At 51.5% G+C, this 11,401-nt stretch overlaps 1 protein-coding gene across 5 annotated transcripts in view; it reads right to left on the bottom strand.

The window, feature by feature from the left end:
- DNMT3A (DNA methyltransferase 3 alpha) overlaps positions 1–11,401 on the bottom strand; it is a 97,874-nt gene that overhangs the window by 27,392 nt on the left and 59,081 nt on the right. For all 5 annotated transcript variants that reach the window (XM_077774136.1, XM_077774137.1, XM_077774135.1 and 2 more), the window contains exons 5-6: positions 10,795–10,838; positions 10,186–10,332 (exon numbers count right to left, since the gene is read on the bottom strand). In XM_077774136.1, coding sequence (XP_077630262.1) covers positions 10,186–10,332; positions 10,795–10,838 — 191 coding nt within the window. The remainder of the gene's footprint in view (positions 1–10,185; positions 10,333–10,794; positions 10,839–11,401) is intronic.

Raw genomic sequence — 11,401 nt, 5'->3', positions numbered from 1 at the left:
ACCCCCCACCCCCAGGTCCCTAAGTACCAGCAGGTTTCTCCCTGCCCTCTAGCTGGAGACAGTACTGTCAGTTCTCTCATGTCTGCCCCTTGCTACCTGGACCCTCAGTCAAAGCCCGGTGGAAGCCCTCCTAACTCGCCCTGCTTCTCGGCTTCTCTGCTCTGGACTCCCTGGCAATGCCGCCGGGGCCATCTTCCTAAAAGCCATGTCCACCTCTCTCACATTCCTGCTCTCTGCTGCACAATGACGCCCACGTTTCTCACCACGACGGGGAGGCCTTTCCCGATCTGACCGTCTTCCTTTGTAGGCTTCTCTCTCCTAACACTTCCTCCCTGACTGTCACACCCTGGTTACCAGATCTCTTGCTGTTCCCTGAACAACCCAGAAGCGTCACGGCTCCTTCTTCTTGCCCCCTTCCCCGTAGTGGTTCTTCCCTCATTTATCCCTACCAGAATTCCCAAAGGAGGCCTCCACCAGGAAGTTCCCTGCAAAAGTGCTCTTGGCCTCCACCGTGCCCTCTGGACTCGGTACCAGGAGCACAGAACAAGTCCCCCAACGCTGAGGTTCTGGGCTGAAAGAAACTATCCTCCTTCAGAAGGAAACCAAAAGAGTCACACAGTCCAGCTGACCACCCCATGCTTCAAGGCCATGGGGCCTCCTGGACAAACGGTCTGGTCTTTAAAGCAAAGCAGAGAGAACTTCACCATTAAATCTTTTCCTATGTCTGCCTCATAGAAGGTGCTGTAAGAACGCTTCTCCAACTTGGGCAAGCATCTGAGGTGCTCTAGACTCCACGCTCCCAGAGGGTTTCTCGGCACCTACCTTAAGATCCCACTCAACGCCCTTCCCCCGCCATCCCCATGAGGCAGGCTCTTGGTTCCTGGGGAAGGCCTGCGTGCTGTCCCTTCTTTGTCCCCGAGGCTCTCGGGCAAGTTGGTGCTCCCATGGCCTGTTTGTCCCTAGTCCTAAAATGGCCCTACTGGGTTGCAGCACAAGGTACTCACCTACCTGCCTGCCTCTCCCAGGGGAAGGGAGCATCCCAGGCTGGGATTCTGACTTTCCTTCAAAGTTGTTTCCGAAGTATCTAGAAAATGTCGGAATGCAGTAGACCCCCAGACACGTGTTGTTCTCTTAAAGCTCAGTTAAGTTTCGACAATTCTTTGAATGAATGAATGAGTAAATGAATGATGAAAAGAAAACTTGCAGTATGGGGCCGATCTAGGTAGATGGCCATCAGAGCCAGAAGCTGGACTGTGAATTCCCAAGCTAAGGAAATGCCCCAGGAAGATATGTCACATGGAGAGGTGAGAGGGGGACACTTTGCAACATGGCTTTTTTTGTATGAACTCAAGGCCCTCCCTAGCCTGGGCCTAGTGTCTGAAGATGAGCACCAAGGTCAGCCTTTCTGATCCAGGTATAAAACAACAGAGGACGAAACACAGATAGTAGTGAAGAGGGAAGGAAAGCACCAAACACGTAAATATTACAAAAGTCTTTATAAGAATCCTTGTTGGGATACTTTATGTACGTGTTTCTACAAGAGGCACGTGGGTAAGGTCTGAGAACGCGCTCGGATATTTCATTTAGAATTCATGTACAAGGTAGTATAGGAGACAAAGGTGCTACAAATCGAGACTCCAGCCCTCCGCCCCACAAATTATAAAATTTTGGAATCTCTGGGGTCAGCTGAGTCTATTTCTGTCACATTACAAATGAGGAAGCTGAAGTGCAGGGAGGAAAAAGACCTTCTCAAATGGATCAGGGGCAGAGGCTGAGCCCAGAAACCAAGCCTCCTGAATATCATTCCAACATTGTTCTAATCCAATCTCACAATGTCAAAGGTACAGTCATGAGAAACCAGCAATTCAAGGGAAGGGCTCAGGAACAAGTGAGTGGAGTAGGGGCAGGGCGAAGGCGATCCCAAGGGCCTAAAGGACCCAAAAGTGACTCAAATGGAGAGNTTTTTAAGCTTATTTATTATTTTGAGAGAGAGAGAGAGAGAATAAGTGGGGGAGGGGCAGAGAGAGAGGGAGAGAGAGATTCCTAAGCAGGCTCTGCCCTGTCAGCACAGAGCCCAACGCGGGGCTCGAACTCACAAACTTCAAGATCATGACCTGAGCCGAAGTAAGACTCTTAACCAACTGAGCCACCCAGGCGCCCCCACTATCCCTCTCTTTTAACCCCATACTTTAGTTTGAGGAGAAGCCACCAGCAAACCAGGTAGATTCTATTCTAGGTGAGTCATTTGGGTGCAAAACAGAAGCGGCAGGGGGTCAGTTTTGCCCCTGGGAACAGCCTACAAGCATGTCCATGTGGCTCTCACCTCCTTATCTAGGGGAATCTTAGTTTCCTAAGAATAAAATAGGGATAAAAATAGTTCTTATAGTAATTGCAGATAATATATCTGTCAAATGACAAAAATAATACAATTCAGTAATGCCCTTGATGTCCTTTATTCCAGGAACAAGAATCTGAGGATTGGAGGGTACAGTGCCTGACAGGCAATGGAGCGCTCTTCCCCGAGGGATTCTGGGTAGGAAGCGAGTTTGAAAGAATGTTAGAAGAGGTAACACGGAAAGACGGCATTATTGGCTAGGAAGTGGGGAATGTCCTTATGAGGCTAGCAGCTCCTCTTTCCTAGGGCAAGGTGAGCTAACGAAGGCTGAGCTGGACAATTGTGACTGGTGTAGGTTGTTTGACCTGTGGTTCCCATAAGCGCATACCAACTTAGGTTTAGATTTGCCAACGTAAGCCGAGGCACTGGAACATTCCACAGCTTCGTTCTATGGGGAACGTGAATGTTATCGGCACAGTGCCAGGCACCAAGTAGGTACTCAGTAAAGTCCAACCCCTCTTGCCTGGTGTCCATGATGCCCTGGCCAGCCGCTAGACCTCACCCGCAACCCCCACCACCCCCACCATTTGTTTTCTCACCACTAAAAAGTGGGGGTTGTCCTAAGAGCTCTTCTCTGTGCCCCTCGATAAAGTGAACACTTCAGTGTGCAAACGGCCCATCCCCTGAGGAGACAGTGGGAGCCTCTAGGATGACAATTTCACAGCCAGCCCTGGAAGCCGCTCTGATTATAGGCTGTCACAGGAATACCTTTAAAAACCTGTTCAGCCTTTTGGTAAAGTACACACTTGTCATGCTTGCCCCAAATGGCATCACCGCCTTGAAGGGAGATGTTATTTTTGAGGCCATCCTGCAAAAGTTCGGGTTGTCATTAATTTACATATGGTGGGCAAGTGAGGAATGCCGGCTGGTCAGAATGCCCTAAAACTGCTTTCTGTGTAGTTTGCTAATAATTTGATTTTAGTCCTTAATGGTCTACTTTGTGTGGCCATTTCTCAAGGCTCCTGGCACTAAAGCCCAGGGGAATCACACCTAATTCATCTCCTTATTCCCAAAGCCCCAAGCACAATGGCCCCCTACTTAGTAGGTGCTTAGTGATTGCTTATTAAATGGAATATAGCACAGCAGGAGATGACCCTCTCTGGACATTCGCAGGCTGTTCTTCCCAGGACGGCCAGGAAGCAGTCTGTTGAGACTGCAGGGTTATAAAGCAAGAGGAAGCAACATTTGCTCAGCTCACAGGAGCGGCAGCACAAATGGCCAATAACCATATGAAAAGAAGTCCAGCCTCACTTATTATCTGGGAAATGCCAATTAAAATCATAACAAGATACCGGTTTTTTTTTTTCCCACCCGTTAGATTAGCAAAATATTGATGTTGGCAAAGGTGGAAGTCTTCTCATACCCTGTTTATGGGAGCACAAACTGGCGCTGCCCTTTTTGGAAGGCAATTTGGCAGGTTCGATAAAATGCAAAACACACATTCCCTTCGACCTATCCTTCCTCTTTCTAGGCATCTTAGAAAAACGCTGATGCACAAAGAGGCATGGCCAAGGATGCTCGCTGCTGCAACGCGCAGGCCGTGAAATAGTGTAAACAACACAAATGCCCCCCGCTCAGAGAACGGTTAAACAAAAATCACGGTAATCCATATGGTGGGATAGAAGAGTGATTACGTGGCTAGATTGTTGAGACTTATTGTAAGTGAAAAGCCAAGCTGTAAAACAAAACTACAATGTGGTTCCGTTTATGTAAAAAAGGGAAAGAAACAAAAGCAACTGTGAAGCAAAATTATGTATTTATACACACAGAGACGGATAGAAAAAATCATGTCGTATATACACCAAATGAACATCAAGCACCTCTGCTGGCAGAATTAAAACCATGGCGGAGGGATGAGTTTTTTTACGATAAGAATGCATCTGTGTAACAACTTATGCCATTTAAAATAATTTTAAAAAGTATCGAGCTCCTGTGGTATGCTAGCCCTGCACCAGGGGCTTTCAAAGCTAAGAATTACTTTGTTAACCCACACCATTCTGAGATTAGAATTACTGATTCATTCGGCAAGCCTTTACCCAGTGCCCCCTGAAAGCCACACCTGGGGACAGAGGTGCCCAGAGTGCCTGCATCTACCAAGCTCGGGTTGGGGAGAGGCCGAAAGCCAGCACTGGCAAGAGCTGCTGTCACGATGCGGGACACGCCCGGGGGTGTGGGGCATGGCCAAGTCCAGCTACAGCCGAGGGCTCTCAGCCTGGTGGGGTTAAAAGTGATGCTTAAGGTCCCACATCCGGTAAGTGGCCAAGTGGCATTCAAACTCCCCTCCAAAGGCACCCTTCCCTTCAGGCATATAAAAGCTTTGCTACCTGTTGGGGAGCCCAGCAGAGAGGGGATGGGGAGCTGCCAGATGTAGGAGGGGGGCGGGGGGGGGTGTCTATGTGAACCACGGATTGTCATCATCACTACTGAATATGTAGTAAACATCTAATAAGTGTAAAGGTGCATGAGTCTCTCCCTTCAGGACGGGAGCCAGGAAAGAGACCAGATCCTAGCCCAACAGGACATGGTGTCCTTGCCTTGACATAATTTAGAATCAGGCGGGGCTGAAGAGGTTACTGAAGGAGCCACAACATCACGCAGCTACAGGGAAGTCCTGAAACCATACGAACTGGAACTGAGTGAGTCCTCAGCCCCTCTGGCCTCACAACTGTTCCCGCTGCCTGAGCAGCCCTCTGCCTCACAATGGTGACCAGTGAAATAACACATGTGAGAAGACCTTCCTAAAGCCACCGTACTCCCCTGGGTCATTCTGTTCTGTTAATCATTAGAAAGAGGAGCCCAGACTTGCCCTCCTCTGGGAGGAGGGACAGCCTCACCTCTGCCCACCCTGCCAACAGGGCCTGGGCCAGCTCCACTGGGGCAGGGAAGGTTCTCGTCAGCACAGCAGAGGCCCGGGGGAAACAGTGGGGCACAGGGTGCAGGAGAATCAGGGCCACACCTCACCCGTGGGAGCCTCATAGCACAGGCCCCTGCCCCATGCTGTTCCCCAGCTACACCTGTCAGCACCTCTGAAAAACCAGATGAAGCCAAGGGCTTGGGGCCTCAAGGCAGAAATCCAAGGGCTTCAGCTCCCTGAGAAGGTGTCCCACGTTCACCAATGTCTCAACTGCTCAGCCAACCAACAGGTATTTATTGACCTATCTATTCTCCTTGTCCAATATCAGACTGGGCACAATGGCGGAAGATAGGAGTAACATGAAAGAACTAGTGAAAAGTACCCTACGAAATACAACTGAGTGCTTCATCTAAAAATACTAACAGTAAGGGCAAAGGGGTGCAGAGAAGGGGAGAGGTCAGCGTGAACTGGAGGAATACTAGAAGCTGTGGACTCCAGGGGCGCCTGTGGCTCAGTCGGTTAAGCGTCTGACTTCGGCTCAGGTCATGATCTCGTGGTTTGTGGGTTCGAGCCCAGCATCAGGCTCTGTGTGGACAGCTAAGAGCCTGGAGCCTGTTATGGATTCTGTGTCTCCCTCTCATTCTGCCCCTCCCCCACTCATACTCTGTCTCTCTCTTGCCAAAAAAAAAAAAAAAAAAAAAAAAAAAAAAAAAAAAAGAAGCCATGGACTCCATCCTGGAGAATGTATAAAGGAAAACACAGTCAGGGGGAAAAGGGGCGCAGCAAATCTAAAGGGGGACTGGTCCCTTTTAGAGGGGCTTCCTCTTAGAGAGTGGCAATAAAACAGGGTGGGGTGACTGTGAGGTCCCAATGGGAGCTGATGCCTTGAGAAACAGCCAGAGCATTTCTGGCACAGATGAGGGAGATGATGGGGAGCCATTGAAGGTTGTATAGCAGGGCCCAGTTAGGATTCAAGCAGAACTTAATCCTTAAAAGGATTAGTAAGGAAGTGACTGTGTGACAGAACAGACAGAAAAAGACAGCTTCCCACCTCGGTCTCAGGAAAGAAGCACATGTCTCATCTTCCTCACCCACTTGTTTTAAATTTCATTCATTTTGTGATAGTCTAAGCCTTCTTAAAAAAAAAAAAATGGGGGAGGAGAGGAAAGCCTGGGAGGTAGGTAATCTCAGACAGAAAAGGAAAGAGTAAACCTCACTCAGTAACTAGACTGACAAGGATGTCGTGGCAAAAGGAAATTCAACAGAGAGACTGTTTTGAGGAAAGCAGGCCCCCCAGGTTGGGGCACGTGGACCAGGGAAGGGGCAGACTGGGGTGTGGTGGGAGCCCCAAGACAAGACACATAGTCCTCAAGCCCCACATCCTGTGTTTCACTCCCAACTTCCATTCCTGATCCTGAAAAGGCCATGCTGCCTTGTGCCTCAGAACCTTTGCACATGCTGTACACCTCCTTCTGCAATGCCTTTTTTCCCCTTCCCTAAATTCTAGTCCATTCTTTAGAAGCCAAAAGCTACCTCTTGCTGATGCGTGGATGATCTGGGCAGAACTGCTCTAAGCCCCTTGGGCAATGCTCTTCCTGAGGTGCCCTGAACCCCTTTCCTATCTTGGGGTAACAAGGAATCTTCTTGGCTTCCAGTAGCCCCAGTATCTTACACAGTGCTCAGACATGGAGTGTTCTGGTAGCTCAATAATGGTGCCCTGTGGGAAATTTTAAAGAGCAGGTGTCACATTCTGAGGTTAAGAATAGCTGGCTGAGCCTTCAAGTGACACTGCCTAGGAAACAGTGGAACTGTGTTTTAGGAGGGCACGTAGTAGGATCTAGGAGAGCACACAGGGGGCAAGTGGATCAAGTCTGGTGGGAGGAAGGGGCGGGCAGAGATCTGGGGATGCCACAGTTAAGGGACAGAGGAGAATGCCAAGCGGATGCAGTTGGAGGAAACGGGGAAGGATCTCATGGCCAAGGTCAGGCAGGCCTTTGGGAGGCAGGGTCAGAAGAAAGGGTTGGATGCCAGAGAACTAGGATGAGGAGGGCTTCTTTACCCCCCTGAGAAGCCTCTGGGAAGCCAGGCCTGCTGGTGACAGTTACTACTCTTTCATCTGAAGGGAACCTGGCAGTCTTGAGGGCTACCTGTGTTTCCCCAACATTCTTATTGCCTGCAGCTAGCTCTCCTCTGGACCCCTGGCAGAGCCCATGGGGGGCGGGGACAGTGCTGGGGCCAGGCCTCAGGGGGCAGGAGGAAGCCTGAATGGGGCCTGAGCTTGTGGCCAGCACCTAATAAGGGCAGCCCCGGCCCCCTAGTTTGAGAATGAGGGGATCAGCGGTTCTAACACCTGTACCAGCAATCGCAGAATTCTTTACGCACCTTTAGTTATAGAATATGAGTAAGGAACAATTCAACTGGCAGAAAAATATTTTTTAACATTTTTTTTTCCCCCAAAACTCTATGCCCGATGTAGAGCTTGAACTCAAGACCCTGAGATCAAGAGTCAGGTGCACTATCAACTGAGCCAGCCAGGTGCCCAGCAAATACACTTTTGGGGCAGTCTCTGCATCGCAAACCGCACCTACCTGAAACATTTTGAATTAAATCAACTTTTTAGTTTTTCTGTAAATGCTCATTTTATTGGCTGGGGGTGGAGAAGCAGATGCCAAAGGTTTAAGATTTACTAGAAAAGCTTTTGATGATGGTTGAAGTTGGGCGACAGGGGTTCAGGACACTGCTCTACTTCTGCGTCTGTTACAGGGCATCTATGATGAAGTCTTTTGAAATTGTAGTGGAACACTTAAAATGGAGAAAATACACCTATTTATCTTCATGTTTCCTGCAAGCTGAGAAACGATTCCCCTTTTTTATTGCAACGGAGGGCAGCCCTCCATACTGCTTCTTCGAGGGAGCAGTTTGAGAGCCACAATTTATAAAAATTTATAAAAAAATTTACTAGGTGAGAAAGTCATCATGTCCAAGCTTCTGGCCCTAGAGCAGAAAAAAGCAAAGCCCCCCCCANAGCCCCCCCCCACCCCCCCCACTGGCCCCAGGGGACTGATTAGTGGGCACCTGACCAGATGGGAAATACAGCCCAAATTCCTGAGTTTCCAGACCAAAGACCACACTGCATGCTCAGGGTCAAGTGCTTCTCTTCCCCCAGACCTTGGACAGGCTGCCCCTTTTCCAGGCTCTTCCCAGAGAGCAATTTCTGCCTTCCTGGATCCCAAAGGAACTGGAAACAATCGAGCAGCCAAACCCCTACCTTGTTCTGAACCCCTTTCAGAGCAGCTCTCACACAACGTGAATGGGACAACGCCTTCCTTTGCAGGCCAGGGGGAAACGTCCCAGACGGTGGCGATCCGAGGCATTGCTGCTCCAGTCCCGCTGCCGGAGGTCAACCGCCTTCTCTCTACTAACCAGGCAGCAGAGCAGCCCCACAAATCGGGCTTGATAGGCTGGGGGCTCCTTGGTCTTTCAGTCTCCTCACCTCCTCTCTCGGCTGCAGCCTTCCATGGGCTGGCCTCCACCCCCCACGGAAGTTTCTCTTAGAAAAGTCATCAGCTGACTCCAGGGCACCAAATGCAACGGGCATACGTCTCAGTGAATTCAGCCTCCACAGCGCTGGGCAAACACTCTCTGGAAAGCCTTCTCCTTTCTGAGACATGGCTCTTCCCCTCTCAGCTGCCCCCTAAACCCCTCGTCAGTCCCTGCTGCCGGCCAGTCTACACTGCCCGTAAATGGTGGGGTTTTCGTGCATGCGATCCCGGGACTTTGTCTCTTCTCTCTCCCTGTCTGTGAGTGAGCTCATCAGTTTCCCTGGACTTAAACACCAGCTTCTGCTCTTGACGCCCTCTCACCTTTGCATCTGCATCCCCGACTTCCCCACCAGCCAGGCGCCAGGCACCTCCACATCTCGGAGCAAACTTGCAATTCCACCAGTCTCACACCTGCTCCTCTGCTAGCCGTCCCCATGTGAGGACATGGCCTGACCATCACTGGGTAGTCAGGTGAGACCCCTGGGAGTCGTCTGGGAGTCCTTCCACGCCCTCCCCTCCTGCACTGCTTCTCCCCTCTATCAGCAAGCTCTGCTGATTCTATCTCCAGAATACATCCCGAACCTGGCCTATCTCCGTTGCTGCCCCTTTAACCCACAGCAGATCATTCCTCTGTATAGAAACCTTCAGTGTCCTCAGAACTACACCAGCTTCCAGCCAGGACCTGCAAAGCCCCATGTGCTTGGACCCCTGCCTACCCCCAGCCTTGTCCGGCCCCACTTCCTCCCTTGCTTGTTTCACACTGGGCACACTGGTCTCTCGCTTTGCCAAACAAAGTGCCTTGCTTGTGGTGTTTCCTCTTCTTAGAACACTCTACCCCATCTGGCTCCTCATCAGACACCTTCTGTGGGGGTCATGGGGTGAGGGGTGGGAGCTAGCTAGTAGAGGGATTTAGAGGCAAGAGGTGTTGAGGCAGTGGAGACTGAAAGACCCAGGAGCAACCAGATGAGAGCCAGCTCTCCTCTTCCTTTAGGTCTCAACTTAAATGCCACCTCTTCCAAGAAGCCTCCCCTGATCACCCCACCTAAAGCAGGCCTCTGTTATTCTCTATTTCAGCCCCTTCTTTACTTTTCCATCTTGTTCTATCGCCTCCATCAGAATGTCAGGTCCATGCGGCCAGGAATTATATATATATGCACAGAGCCTACAACACCACCCGGTACGCGGTAAGTGATCAAGAAACGTTTGTTGAACGAACAAAGAAAGCAGTCACTGCCTACGAATTAAGCGGTTCCCTGTAAGTGCAAGAGGTTAACCTGAAGGGGAAACTGAGGCTCGGCCAGGGCCCGACAACAGCTCCAGAAGGTGAGTGAAGCTAACTTCTGGTTTTCCAATGCCGTGGGACGGGCTGGGACCCAGGCCAGAAGGCACCTCACCTCCCTTTTCCAGCGTGCCAGCCACTCGTCCCTCTTGCGCTTGCTGATGTAGTAGGGGTCCCCCGCCTGGAAGGTGAGCCGCGGCATGGGCCGCTGGCGGAGGCTGGACTCCCAGCCCAAGCCACCCCGCAGCCGGCCCCGGGAGCCCTAGGACAGAGAGACGACAGAGAGACAGACTGGCATTAAGATGGGCACGGATAGTCCCGCTACAAGGGCTGGTTGTTCCTCCTGAGGGGAGACTGAGGGGGCACTCACCTCGAACACAACACAGGAGCTCTGACTCCTGGCCAGAGACGCCACCCCTGCAAGTGCTGGACAAGCCCCTGCTGGGGCTGGAGGGGGGAGCCATGGGGCAAAGGGGCATGAGGCACGTGGACATGAACCACGATGGGGGGCGCTTGGCCTCAGAGCGGGACCAGCTGGCCACCTCCTTGCGGGACTTCTAATCTCCACCCCCCGTTCCCTTCCTTCTTCCATGGGGACAGGTAAAGAGGGGGGCGGGGCCACCTCAGGATCCCCTCACACACATTCGCCAGGTTGGTCAGAGAGGTGGACTCTCTTCTAGAATCAGTATCCACAGAGCCTCTGGGGGTTGAGGAAAACACTTGCCTCCATTTTCATGGATTCGATGTTGGTCTCCTTCTGTTCTTTGCCTGTGGAGAGGGAAGAACAAAGGGACTGTCGCAGAGTTACAGGAGTGGCTCCGAGGCCCCACCTCGTGCCTGGGGTCCCCGCCACAGCGACAGGGGTCCTCCAACCATTCGGTGGCTCATGTGTCAAACCTGATGGCCCACTGCGTGCCAGGCACCGTGCTGGCCCCAAGGACTCAGGGCAGGGCCTAGAGCAGAGAAGCGACCGGTGCGGGGTCGGGGGCCCCAATCCGAAGGAACAACAGAAAACCCAGGGCACGGCTCCTGGCCCACCGACGCTGTCTCAGGCACACAAAAGTGGCCGTCCAGAAACAGCTCTCTTCCCCAGAGGAGGGGCCAGACTACACAGCCTCCCCCTACCCAGGCAGGGAGCTGTCTTCTTCAATGTGTGGAGTAAGGCAGAGACGCCCTGAGGGGCAGTGGGATACAGGCCACTGGAGCAAGACGCTGGTGAAGCAACTTTGTCTCTGAGACTCAGTTTCCTCATCTGGAAAATAATGATGCTGAGATGAGTTCTAAGGTCCTTCTGCAATTCTCAATATTGTGTTTCTGCTATGATAGCTACC

This window comes from Crocuta crocuta, unplaced genomic scaffold (genome assembly GCF_008692635.1).
Source record: "Crocuta crocuta isolate KB4526 unplaced genomic scaffold, BGI_CrCroc_1.0 scaffold246, whole genome shotgun sequence".
In the NCBI taxonomy this organism is placed as follows: Eukaryota; Metazoa; Chordata; class Mammalia; order Carnivora; family Hyaenidae; genus Crocuta; species Crocuta crocuta.
Note: the sequence above shows the minus strand (reverse complement) of the source record. Positions and strands in the feature narration are given on the sequence as shown.